Genomic DNA, 14,212 nt, shown 5'->3' on the forward strand with positions numbered 1-14,212 from the left:
ACGAGCTACAGCCAGTGTGACTCTAGTCCTGAAGCAAGACGGCTGAGGAGCAAACGAGCAAAGGCTCATCTAGTGCTACCACAAAGAACACAATTCTTAGGAATGATTTTAGTGGCTGGGAAAGCACCTCAGCCATGAAAGTGTTTCAACTAAGGAGTAAGTTGTGGGTTTCAGTACGGGAGTGCCAAACAGTGCTGGGTCTCATGTCGCCACCACAGAGGTCAAAACCGTGGGGCTCTGTCACTTGCAAGACATTTGCAGCGATGCTCGTCCTACGTGCTGCAACTAGAAACAGCCAGATGAACTGATGTGTCTGACACAATCTAAGGTAGTGATCTACGAGGTGATACTAGGGAGTGGCAGAGATTCTGGATTCCCAGGATAGGAGGGGGAAGGTTATACACCTGGTACATTTGGTGACCCGTGCAAAGTGCAGGGAGGCTATGTATGTGTATGCTGCCAGGGAGGAGGAGGCGGGTGGTTATACACCTGGTACATTTGGTGACCCATGGTAAGTGCAGGAATGCTGTGTATGTTGCCAGGGAGGAGGAGGCGGCGGCGGGTGGTTATGCACCTGGTACATTTGGTGACCCATGCTAAGTGCAGGGAAGCTGTGTATGTGTATGTTGCCAGGGAGGAGGAGGCGGCGGGTGGTTATACACCTGGTACATTTGGTGACCCATGCTAAGTGCAGGGATGCTGTGTATGTTGCCAGGGAGGAGGAGGCGGGTGGTTATACACCTGGTACATTTGGTGACCCATGCTAAGTGCAGGGAGGCTGTGTATGTTGCCAGGGAGGAGGAGGAGGCGGGTGGTTATACACCTGGTACATTTGGTGACCCATGCTAAGTGCAGGGAGGCTGTGTATGTTGCCAGGGAGGAGGCGGGTGGTTATACACCTGGTACATTTGGTGACCCATGCTAAGTGCAGGGATGCTGTGTATGTTGCCAGGGAGGAGGAGGCGGGTGGTTATACACCTGGTACATTTGGTGACCCATGCTAAGTGCAGGAATGCTGTGTATGTTGCCAGGGAGGAGGAGGCGGCGGCGGGTGGTTATACACCTGGTACATTTGGTGACCCATGCTAAGTGCAGGGAGGCTGTGTGTGTGTATGTTGCCAGGGAGGAGGCGGCGGCGGGTGGTTATACACCTGGTACATTTGGTGACCCATGGTAAGTGCAGGAATGCTGTGTATGTTGCCAGGGAGGAGGAGGCGGCGGCGGGTGGTTATACACCTGGTACATTTGGTGACCCATGCTAAGTGCAGGGAGGCTGTGTATGTGTATGTTGCCAGGGAGGAGGAGGCGGCGGGTGGTTATACACCTGGTACATTTGGTGACCCATGGTAAGAGCAGGGATGCTGTGTATGTTGCCAGGGAGGAGGAGGAGGAGGAGGGTGGTTATACACCTGGTACATCTGGTGACCCATGCTAAGTGCAGGGAGGCTGTGTATGTTGCCAGGGAGGAGGAGGAGGCGGGTGGTTATACACCTGGTACATTTGGTGACCCATGCTAAGTACAGGGAGGCTGTGTATGTTGCCAGGGAGGAGGAGGAGGGTGGTTATACACCTGGTACATTTGGTGACCCATGCTAAGTGCAGGAATGCTGTGTATGTTGCCAGGGAGGAGGAGGCGGCGGCGGGTGGTTATACACCTGGTACATTTGGTGACCCATGCTAAGTGCAGGGAGGCTGTGTATGTGTATGTTGCCAGGGAGGAGGAGGCGGCGGCGGGTGGTTATACACCTGGTACATTTGGTGACCCATGGTAAGTGCAGGAATGCTGTGTATGTTGCCAGGGAGGAGGAGGCGGCAGCGGGTGGTTATACACCTGGTACATTTGGTGACCCATGGTAAGTGCAGGAATGCTGTGTATGTTGCCAGGGAGGAGGAGGCGGCGGGTGGTTATACATCTGGTACATTTGGTGACCCATGCTAAGTGCAGGGAGGCTGTGTATGTTGCCAGGGAGGAGGAGGGTGGTTATACACCTGGTACATTTGGTGACCCGTGCTAAGTGCAGGGAAGCTGTGTATGTGTATGCTGCCAGGGAGGAGGAGGAGGAGGGTGGTTATACACCTGGTACATTTGGTGACCCATGCTAAGTACAGGGATGCTGTGTATGTTGCCAGGGAGGAGGAGGAGGAGGAGGCGGGTGGTTATACACCTGGTACATTTGGTGACCCATGCTAAGTGCAGGGAGGCTGTGTATGTGTATGTTGCCAGGGAGGAGGAGGAGGCGGCGGGTGGTTATACACCTGGTACATTTGGTGACCCATGGTAAGTGCAGGAATGCTGTGTATGTTGCCAGGGAGGAGGAGGAGGAGGCGGGTGGTTATACACCTGGTACATTTGGTGACCCATGCTAAGTGCAGGGAGGCTGTGTATGTTGCCAGGGAGGAGGAGGAGGGTGGTTATACACCTGGTACATTTGGTGACCCATGCTAAGTGCAGGGAGGCTGTGTATGTTGCCAGGGAGGAGGAGGAGGGTGGTTATACACCTGGTACATTTGGTGACCCGTGCTAAGTGCAGGGAAGCTGTGTATGTGTATGCTGCCAGGGAGGAGGAGGGTGGTTATACACCTGGTACATTTGGTGACCCATGCTAAGTACAGGGATGCTGTGTATGTTGCCAGGGAGGAGGAGGCGGGTGGTTATACACCTGGTACATTTGGTGACCCATGCTAAGTGCAGGGAGGCTGTGTATGTTGCCAGGGAGGAGGAGGCGGCGGCGGGTGGTTATACACCTGGTACATTTGGTGACCCATGCTAAGTGCAGGAATGCTGTGTATGTTGCCAGGGAGGAGGAGGCGGCGGCGGGTGGTTATACACCTGGTACATTTGGTGACCCATGCTAAGTGCAGGGATGCTGTGTATGTTGCCAGGGAGGAGGAGGAGGTGGCGGGTTATACACCTGGTACATTTGGTGACCCATGCTAAGTGCAGGGATGCTGTGTATGTTGCCAGGGAGGAGGAGGAGAGTGGTTATACACCTGGTACATTTGGTGACCCATGCTAAGTGCAGGGAGGCTGTGTATGTGTATGTTGCCAGGGAGGAGGAGGAGGAGGGTGGTTATACACCTGGTACATTTGGTGACCCGTGCTAAGTGCAGGGATGCTGTGTATGTTGCCAGGGAGGAGGAGGAGGAGGGTGGTTATACACCTGGTACATTTGGGGACCCGTGCTAAGTGTAGGGAAGCTGTGTATGTGTGTACGGTCAGGGAGGCGGGTGGTTATGCACTTGGTAAATAGGTTTGCTGGACCCCTCCATGGTAGTAGATGAGCCAGTCACTAAGGTGCTGTCATTAGTACATAGGGGGTAATTCCAACCTGATCGAATGCTAGTTTTTTTTGCTGCAGTGCGATCAGGACAAAACTCTGCAAAACTGCGTATGCACCGCAATGCGCAGGTGCATCGTACGGGTACAAAGCAGATCGTTGCTGAGCGATGGATTTAACAAAGATTCCATTTGCACAGCCGATCGCAAAAAGATTGACAGGAAGAGGGCGTTTGTGGGTGGCAACTGACCGTTTTTTTGAGAGTGGTTGGAAAAACGCAGGCGTTTCCGGGCGTTTGCAGGGCGGGTGTCTGTCAATTCCGGCCCCGGACAGGCTGAAGTGATCGCAGGGGCTAAGTTCAGACCTACTCAGAAACTGCAGAAAATGTTTTTGCATCGCTCGGCTGCACAGGCGTTCGCACACTTGCAAAGCGAAAATACACTCCCCTATGGGCGGCGACTAGGCGTTTACACGACTGCTAAAAACAGCTAGCGAGCAACTCGGAATGACCCCAATAGTGTGCAGGGACTAAGTGCAGCTTGAGGACAGGCTGTGACACAGGAAGTATGGAGGAGAGGGCATATGTCAGGGGTATGCAACATGCGGCCTTACAGGTGTTGCGGAACTACACATCCCAGCATACCCAGACATATTTCCACATGCTTTAATAAAAAAAAAAAAACACACAAAAAAAAAAAAAAAACACCACACTGATGCAGTGCATGCTGGGCTGAGTAGTTTCATAGCAGCTGGAGGGTCGCATGTTGAATACGCCTGTCATATGTACATGTTGGGCTGTGTCTTCTTTACCTGTCCTGCTACAGACATAGAATGGACCCGTTCACGTATGCTGCCGGGAGGAGGCAGATGAAACCTCATATTAAACGGTACATATTGTAATAGAGGTTTAGTAATTTGAAGAAGTAGGACTCATCAGCTAGATGTTTGCTGCTGACGAGTCCCACTCATCCTTAGCGCAGATGGGCTGTAATGAGTGAGTGCTGACAGACAGGAAGCGCACACACGGTTGGAAATAAACGTTTATTGATGCTCACATGGCATGGAACGGACGCATTGCTGTGGGGCGAGTCACCTCATTTCCTCTCACACAGGGGACATCTGAGTTAGAGTCTCTCAGCCAGCGATTAGTGCAAAACAAAATGAAACTCCATTGAGAAAGCTTGAACGTGGCAGGAACACGGTGCCGGAAAAATCTCCCATCTAAGGCACATAACGGCTCAAATCTTTAGCAGGGTTAAAAGGTGGTATACACCTCGGTTACTCTACCGCAGCCTCCTTACAATCGCTGGTCTTATAGTGCTTACACTGTGGTTAAAGAACCCAGTACGCGGGCGGTTAGTGGTGGAATCTCTTGCTGGGGTCATTGGCGTGGTCAATCAGTAGCTGGCACGGTGTGAACTGCGTTCCGTACACGTTCTCGTACTTCCGCATCTTCTCCACTATGTGCTTTGCTCCGAAAGCATCTGCGTACCGGAACGGACCTACAGAAGACAAGTACAGACGGTAAGCGGTGGCTTCTGCCACAGGTGCTCACATAACGACCCAGTGATCCGCCATTGTTCTGTGGCCCTGGTCAGTAGGCCATTGTTCTGTGGTTCCTAAAATTTACTCGTAGAACATACTGCACCTCTGACAATCAGGAGAGCCCAAAAACAAAGCGACAGAACCACATGGGTCCCCAACTCACAAGACGCACCTGCTACTTACACTAATAAGTGGCCCCTCTCCCTCCATTACAACCATAGCATCATAACATGAACTACAGAGAAAGGACATATCTCCTCCACCCTATGTCCATCTACATAGAACAAGCATTACGTTCTCCAAGCACGGATCGGACAATCTTACCGCCAAGGCACGGTGGGAAGCCGAGCCCGAACACTGCGCCAATATCGCCCTCTACTGGGTTACTTAGGATTCCCTCCTGCAGACACATGATGGCCTCGTTCACAAATCGGGTGACCAGGCGGAGCTGGATGTCCTCATCGGAGGAGCTGCGGGAGCAGAAAGTTAACACGTCACATAATGCCTGGCTGAGACGTAACAGAGCCAACTACGGGGGCACAAGAGAGTAAATGGACAACAGCTTAACGTTGGACACTTGTCCTTGTTTGGAGGTCATGACGGTGGAACATATTTGATCTATTCAGAGAGTAATATTTAACAGCCTGATGGATAAAACAGAACAGGTGGTCTCCTTGCACCAATGAATGACTATTACCCAACACCGACCAAGTGACAGGAACTGAGATAACACCCTACAAAACACCCCGTTCCCCAGGAGGAGACAGAGGCGGAACATGCACAGGAGATAAGAACATGACGTACACCGCAGGGTTGGAGCTCAGCTTGAACTTCTCCAGGATCTCCTCAGCCCCGGAGTTGATGGACCTTTCCTTTACTCCCTGCTGGTACACGTAGAATCCTTTCCCCGATTTACGGCCTACGGAGGAAACAGGGACAAGTGTAACACGGACTGCCATCATTGGAGGTGGCACACTCCCCTAAAAGCATAACGGTCTTCTCTCTCAATCCTCATGCAGAGCTACACAGACCGGCATCCGGCTTGGACGGAGTTATACACAGGTCCAACGTGCTGAAAGTATGATGGAGAGCCTTGCTGGAAACACGGCACGCATCTTAGGAAGGCGACGCTGCTCCACGCCAAAAAACTAGATTTCATTATCTAATGGCGCATGTAGCCCAGGGAAAGTTCTGTGCGCACAGAGTTCAGCAATAACAGAGTCACCGCACTCTACAAACACTGAACTAGTCTATTCACAACCCAGATCCCACACAGACGTCACCACATTCCATACACACTGGGAAAGCTACAGCGTATAAAAGGGGTCATTCCGACCGGATCGCACGCTAGGATTTTTTGCTGCGATCAGGTCACTACTGCGCATGCACCGCAATGCCCAGGCTTGTCGTACGGGTACAAAGCGGATCGTAGCTGGGCGATGGATTTAACGAAGAATCCATTCGCACAGCCGATCGCGAGGAGATTGACAGGAAGAAGGCATTTGTGGGTGGCAACTGACCGTTTTCTGGGAGTGTTAGGAAAAACGCAGGCGTGTCCAAGCGTTTGCAGGGCGGGTGTCTGACGACAATTTCGGGCCCGGACAAGCCGAAGTGATCGCAGCCGCTGAGTAAGTTCAAACCTACTCAGAAACTGCACAACATTTTTTTGTACAGGGAGGCTCCACAAGCGATACACTATCTGATCGCAGCACTGCAAAATATAGCTAGCGAGTGATCAACTCGGAATGACACCCAAAGGGCGGTAGACAGGAGGCTCACTGGCGGGTGAGGGAAATTAAGGAGCAGAAGTTACTTTCTGTGGAGGAAATACAAATCTTTATTAGGAGGAAAGTGATCTTGTAGACGAGAGTTTCTCAACTAAAGTACCACCAACAGGCCACGTTTTCTGCATTTCTTTAAACACGCACTGTTGAGTTAATTTGTTGCTGGGTCAGTAATTATGCCACCTGTTTCCACAAAGAAATCCTGAAAACATGACCTGTTAAGGGTACTAGAGGGTTGAGGTTGTAAGTTATTGTTATGTAGAGTATAACCAACTGTCTATGAACAGCACCGGCAGCCAAATTTAGCCAAAATGAGGGCAGTGGTTGAGTGAGCGTCTTTGTGACGCATTAGCTTGGTCCCATTACTAAATATCTGCCCCAAATATACGTAGAGAATTAACAGTGATCACTGGCAAGGCGCAGGGGCCGCGGCCAATAGGAGCTTGCAGTCGCTTCTCAACGGCACAGCGCCACGTAGTGCCGGAGGAGACTCAACGTCACTTACCCAAGTAGCCCTTCTGCACCATGGCTTTCAGCAGCTCAATGTTGCCTCCTCCAAACCGTTCCCCGAAAGCTTTCCCCAGGTCCTCCGCCACGTGAGCCGCCACATCAATGCCCACTTCATCTGCCAGAGTGGAAGCTCCCACCGGAAACCCAAAACCAGTAGAGAGGGCATCCAGCTTTTTGGGGCCAACCCCTTCCTAGAGCAGGGAAGGAAACAGATCAGCGACACACTCAGCACCAGTAAGTTACCCAGGTAAGTACAGAGATAACGGAACTTACCTGCAGAACACGCACCACTTCAGCCATCATTGGGCCCAGGCACCGGGTGGTGTAGAATCCCGGCCCGTCCTAGAAACACATTCATACTACAGGTTGGTAAATCGAAATATAACCTGCAGTGTTACTGATACTCAGACTGAGCCGGGGACAAAAGCAACGTCTGTTTCAGATACGTAAACTACAAGATGGCTCATATGTGGTAATAACAGTAATCAAAGGACTGACTAATTCCGTCACTGACCACTAGATGGCACCATTGACAGTTAATATTACATTTATATCAGGCAAGAAAGCTGAGCAATATGCTAATACAACCCTCACAAAATATCCACGCGGCCACTTGTCTGGAGTCCATATCACAATACTAGGAAACCCTCACCGTTCCCTCCGCTATACGGGAAACCATCACGTTATAAACAAGCGCCTTCTTTTACTAATTAGTGTTAAGGGACGGCTACAGGTGTGAATACAATGTCATTTATACAGGTGCAGCTCACACAATAAATGAGAAGCCAGAGATCTGGGGCATAAATCTCCCAATAACTATTTCATCACATCAGTCTCAGCACTGCCTGTAATATCAGCTCTACTTCCATCAGTCAGCTCTAATTAATGCAGATTACCTTCACCACAATGATGACTTTTCCCTGCTTCAGTCCAACAGCTACAGCTGAGGCCGCGGTGTCCTGGGACGTTTTATCTGTCGTGATAATCTCCAGCAACTGCATCTTATCCACAGGAGAGAAATAGTGCATCCCTACCACCTGCACAGGAGAGAGAGCGGCATTACTGTAACACCCCCGCACAGGAGAGATAGTGCATCCCTACCACCTGCACAGGAGAGAGAGCGGCATTACTGTAACACCCCCGCACAGGAGACACAGAGCGGCATTACTGTAACACCCCCGCACAGGAGAGAGAGCGGCATTACTGTAACACCCCCGCACAGGAGAGAGAGCGGCATTACTGTAACACCCCCGCACAGGAGAGAGAGTGCATCCCTACCACCTGCACAGGAGAGAGAGCGGCATTACTGTAACACCTCCGCACAGGAGAGAGCGGCATTACTGTAACACCCCCGCACAGGAGAGAGAGCGGCATTACTGTAACACCCCCGCACAGGAGAGAGAGCGGCATTACTGTAACACCCCCGCACAGGAGAGAGAGCGGCATTACTGTAACACCTCCGCACAGGAGAGAGCGGCATTACTGTAACACCCCTGCACAGGAGAGAGAGCGGCATTACTGTAACACCCCCGCACAGGAGAGAGAGCGGCATTACTGTAACACCCCCGCACAGGAGAGAGCGGCATTACTGTAACACCCCCGCACAGGAGAGAGAGCGGCATTACTGTAACACCCCCGCACAGGAGAGAGATCAGCATTACTGTAACACCCCCGCACAGGAGAGAGATCAGCATTACTGTAACACCCCCGCACAGGAGAGAGAGCGGCATTACTGTAACACCCCCGCACAGGAGAGAGAGCGGCATTACTGTAACACCCCCGCACAGGAGAGAGAGCAGCATTACTGTAACACCCCCGCACAGGAGAGAGAGTGCATCCCTACCACCTGCACAGGAGAGAGAGCGGCATTACTGTAACACCCCCGCACAGGAGAGAGAGCGGCATTACTGTAACACCCCCGCACAGGAGAGAGAGTGCATCCCTACCACCTGCACAGGAGAGAGAGCGGCATTACTGTAACACCCCCGCACAGGAGAGAGAGCGGCATTACTGTAACACCCCCGTACAGGAGAGAGAGCGGCATTACTGTAACACCCCCGCACAGGAGAGAGAGTGCATCCCTACCACCTGCACAGGAGAGAGAGCGGCATTACTGTAACACCCCCGCACAGGAGAGAGAGTGCATCCCTACCACCTGCACAGGAGAGAGAGCGGCATTACTGTAACACCCCCGCACAGGAGAGAGAGCGGCATTACTGTAACACCCCCGCACAGGAGAGAGTGCATCCCTACCACCTGCACAGGAGAGAGAGCGGCATTACTGTAACACCCCCGCACAGGAGAGAGAGCGGCATTACTGTAACACCCCCGCACAGGAGAGAGAGCGGCATTACTGTAACACCCCTGCACAGGAGAGAGAGCGGCATTACTGTAACACCCCCGCACAGGAGAGAGAGCGGCATTACTGTAACACCCCCGCACAGGAGAGAGCGGCATTACTGTAACACCCCCGCACAGGAGAGAGAGCGGCATTACTGTAACACCCCCGCACAGGAGAGAGCGGCATTACTGTAACACCCCCGCACAGGAGAGAGAGCGGCATTACTGTAACACCCCCGCACAGGAGAGAGAGCGGCATTACTTTAATACCCCTGCACAGGAGAGAGAGCGGCATTACTGTAATACCCCTGCACAGGAGAGAGAGCGGCATTACTGTAATACCCCCGCACAGGAGAGAGAGCGGCATTACTGTAACACCCCTGTACAGGAGAGATAATGCATCCCTACCACCTGTACAGGAGAGAGAGAGCGGCATTACTGTAACACCCCTGCACAGGAGAGAGAGCGGCATTACTGTAACACCCCCGCACAGGAGAGAGAGCGGCATTACTGTAATACCCCTGCACAGGAGAGAGAGCGGCATTACTGTAACACCCCCGCACAGGAGAGAGAGCGGCATTACTGTAACACCCCCGCACAGGAGAGAGAGCGGCATTACTGTAACACCCCCGCACAGGAGAGAGAGCAGCATTACTGTAACACCCCCGCACAGGAGAGAGAGCAGCATTACTGTAACACCTCCGCACAGGAGAGAGCGGCATTACTGTAACACCCCTGCACAGGAGAGAGAGCGGCATTACTGTAACACCCCCGCACAGGAGAGAGAGCGGCATTACTGTAACACCCCTGTACAGGAGAGATAATGCATCCCTACCACCTGTACAGGAGAGAGAGAGCGGCATTACTGTAACACCCCTGCACAGGAGAGAGAGCGGCATTACTGTAATACCCCTGTACAGGAGAGAGAGCGGCATTACTGTAACACCCCTGCACAGGAGAGAGAATGCATCCCTACCACCTGCACAGGAGACACAGAGCGGCATTACTGTAACACCCCCGCACAGGAGAGAGAGCGGCATTACTGTAACACCCCCGCACAGGATACAGGGGGCAGTATTACTGTTACTTCCCCTGCACAGTAGAGATACCAGGGTGTTGTAAAATTAATGCTGCGGCTGGTCATGTGGGAATAGGGTACTTGACATAGGATTCTCCCGCCCCTGCCAATACTCCACGAGGGAAAGCAAACCCTAGAAGAATGATAAGCTACGTCAGGCACCTCCTAGCATCACATGACACTCACCTTGTCCGGCCTCTTACTGACCGCCGCAATCTGACCGATAGGGAGCGCGGACGTGTTACTGGCGAATATACAGTGAGGAGGGGTGACCTGCAGAGGACAGAGCATGCTCAGTGACTGTAATAAGGAGCACAGCAGTAACGGGACAGGAGTACGGCACAGACACTCACCGACTCCACTTCCTGCAGCACTTTGTGCTTTATCTTGATGTCCTCAAACACGGCCTCGATCACCATGTCTGCCGTCTCAAACCCCGTGTAGTCCAGCTGTCCTGTCAGGTTACTCATCACACTGTCACGCTCGAAGGAGGTCAGCGTCCTCTTCTTTACCTTGTCATTGAGGCTGCGGGAGGAAGGGACATTATATTGGGGACATAGACTGCGGGCTCCAAATATATAATGTGACAGGGAAATAGGTCCACTTATCTGATGTATAACAAAGCACGGCGGTCTTACCCTTTGTACACCTGTTGTTGTCCTCTGCCCAGACCTTCCACTGTCGTGTCCTTCAGAATGGTCTGTATACCTTTATCTACAGAGACCTGCGCAACACCAGCGCCCATCAGTCCCGCACCGAGGATAGCCAGGTTCCTGTACGGGACACAGCTAGAATTAGGGAAACACTATATACCCCAGCACTGAGGATAGCAGGTTCCTGTATGGGACACAGCTAGAATTAGGGAGACACTATATACCCCAGCACTGAGGATGGCAGGTTCCTGTACGGGACACAGCTAGAATTAGGGAGACACTATATACCCCAGCACTGAGGATGCAGGTTCCTGTACAGGACACAGCTAGAATTAGGGAGACACTATATACCCCAGCACTGAGGATGCAGGTTCCTGTACAGGACACAGCTAGAATTAGGGAGACACTATATACCCCAGCACCGAGGATAGCCAGGTTCCTGTACGGGACACAGCTAGAATTAGGGACATAACAGACACTATATACCCAAGCACTGGAGGATGGCAGGTACCTGTACGGGACACAGCTAGAATTAGGGAGACACTATATACCCCAGCACTGAGGATGGCAGGTTCCTGTACGGGACACAGCTAGAATTAGGGAGACACTATATACTCCAGCACTGAGGATGGCAGGTTCCTGTACGGGACACAGCTAGAATCAGGGAGACACTATATACTCCAGCACTGAGGATGGCAGGTTCCTGTACGGGACACCGCTAGAATTAGGGAGACACTATATACTCCAGCACTGAGGATGGCAGGTTCCTGTACGGGACACCGCTAGAATTAGGGAGACACTATATACTCCAGCACTGAGGATGGCAGGTTCCTGTACGGGACACCGCTAGAATTAGGGAAACACTATATACCCCAGCACTGAGGATAGCAGGTTCCTGTATGGGACACAGCTAGAATTAGGGAGACACTATATACCCCAGCACTGAGGATGGCAGGTTCCTGTACGGGACACAGCTAGAATTAGGGAGACACTATATACCCCAGCACTGAGGATGGCAGGTTCCTGTACGGGACACAGCTAGAATTAGGGAGACACTATATACCCCAGCACTGAGGATGGCAGGTTCCTGTACGGGACACAGCTAGAATTAGGGAGACACTATATACCCCAGCACTGAGGATGGCAGGTTCCTGTATGGGACACAGCTAGAATTAGGGAGACACTATATACCCCAGCACCGAGGATGGCAGGTTCCTGTACGGGACACAGCTAGAATCAGGGAGACACTATATACCCCAGCACTGAGGATGGCAGGTTCCTGTACGGGACACAGCTAGAATTAGGGAGACACTATATACCCTAGCACCGAGGATGGCAGGTTCCTGTACAGGACACAGCTAGAATTAGGGAGACACTATATACCCCAGCACTGAGGAGGGCAGGTTCCTATATAGGACACAGCTAGAATTAGGAAGACACTATATACCCCAGCACCGAGGATGGCAGGTTCCTGTACAGGACACAGCTAGAATTACGGAGACACTATATACCCCAGCACTGAGGAGGGCAGGTTCCTATATAGGACACAGCTAGAATTAGGAAGACACTATATACCCCAGCACTAAGGATGGCAGGTTCCTGTACAGGACACAGCTAGAATTAGGGAGACACTATATACCCCAGCACGGAGGATGGCAGGTTCCTGTACAGGACACAGCTAGAATTAGGGAGACAATATATACCCCAGCACTGAGGAGGGCAGGTTCCTGTACAGGACACAGCTAGAATTAGGGAGACACTATATACCCCAGCACTAAGGATGGCAGGTTCCTGTACAGGACACAGCTAGAATTAGGAAGACACTATATACCCCAGCACTGAGAAGGGCAAGTTCCTGTACAGGACACAGCTAGAATTAGGGAGACACTATATACCCCAGCACTGAGGATGCAGGTTCCTGTACGGGACACAGCTAAAATCAGGGAGACACTATATACCCCAGCACCGAGGATGGCAGGTTCCTATACAGGACACAGCTAGAATTAGGGAGACACTATATACCCCAGCACTGAGGAGGGCAAGTTCCTGTACAGGCCACAGCTAGAATTAGGGAGACACTATATACCCCAGCACTGAGGATGCAGGTTCCTGTACGGGACACAGCTAGAATCAGGGAGACACTATATACCCCAGCACTGAGGATGACAGGTTGTACAGGACACAGCTAGAATTAGGGAGACACTATATACCCCAGCACTGAGGAGGGCAGGTTTCTGTACAGGACACAGCTAGAATTAGGGAGACACTATATACCCCAGCACCGAGGATGGCAGGTTGTACAGCACACAGCTAGAATTAGGGAGACACTATATACCCCAGCACTGAGGAGGGCAGGTTCCTGTACAGGACACAGCTAGAATTAGGGAGACACTATATACCCCAGCACTGAGGAGGGCAGGTTTCTGTACAGGACACAGCTAGAATTAGGGAGACACTATATACCCCAGCACTAAGGATGGCAGGTTCCTGTACAGGACACAGCTAGAATTAGGAAGACACTATATACCCCAGCACTGAGAAGGGCAAGTTCCTGTACAGGACACAGCTAGAATTAGGGAGACACTATATACCCCAGCACTGAGGATGCAGGTTCCTGTACGGGACACAGCTAAAATCAGGGAGACACTATATACCCCAGCACCGAGGATGGCAGGTTCCTATACAGGACACAGCTAGAATTAGGGAGACACTATATACCCCAGCACTGAGGAGGGCAAGTTCCTGTACAGGCCACAGCTAGAATTAGGGAGACACTATATACCCCAGCACTGAGGATGCAGGTTCCTGTACGGGACACAGCTAGAATCAGGGAGACACTATATACCCCAGCACTGAGGATGACAGGTTGTACAGGACACAGCTAGAATTAGGGAGACACTATATACCCCAGCACTGAGGAGGGCAGGTTTCTGTACAGGACACAGCTAGAATTAGGGAGACACTATATACCCCAGCACCGAGGATGGCAGGTTGTACAGCACACAGCTAGAATTAGGGAGACAC

The 14,212-nt window shown here is 51.9% G+C and overlaps 1 protein-coding gene across 1 annotated transcript in view; it reads right to left on the bottom strand.

Annotated features, from left to right (window-relative positions):
- Window positions 1-4,305: 4,305 nt before the first annotated feature.
- The window catches only part of HADHA (hydroxyacyl-CoA dehydrogenase trifunctional multienzyme complex subunit alpha), a 54,230-nt gene continuing 44,323 nt past the window's right edge, over window positions 4,306-14,212 (bottom strand). Inside the window, exons 12-20 of the mRNA XM_063914969.1 lie at window positions 11,174-11,308; window positions 10,889-11,060; window positions 10,722-10,808; window positions 8,014-8,154; window positions 7,391-7,459; window positions 7,113-7,308; window positions 5,628-5,742; window positions 5,148-5,293; window positions 4,306-4,780 (exon numbers count right to left, since the gene is read on the bottom strand). Of these exons, the coding sequence (XP_063771039.1) occupies window positions 4,635-4,780; window positions 5,148-5,293; window positions 5,628-5,742; window positions 7,113-7,308; window positions 7,391-7,459; window positions 8,014-8,154; window positions 10,722-10,808; window positions 10,889-11,060; window positions 11,174-11,308 (1,207 nt within the window). The 3' untranslated portion in view covers window positions 4,306-4,634. The remainder of the gene's footprint in view (window positions 4,781-5,147; window positions 5,294-5,627; window positions 5,743-7,112; window positions 7,309-7,390; window positions 7,460-8,013; window positions 8,155-10,721; window positions 10,809-10,888; window positions 11,061-11,173; window positions 11,309-14,212) is intronic.

Source organism: Pseudophryne corroboree, chromosome 4 (assembly GCF_028390025.1).
Source record: "Pseudophryne corroboree isolate aPseCor3 chromosome 4, aPseCor3.hap2, whole genome shotgun sequence".
Classification (NCBI taxonomy): Eukaryota; Metazoa; Chordata; class Amphibia; order Anura; family Myobatrachidae; genus Pseudophryne; species Pseudophryne corroboree.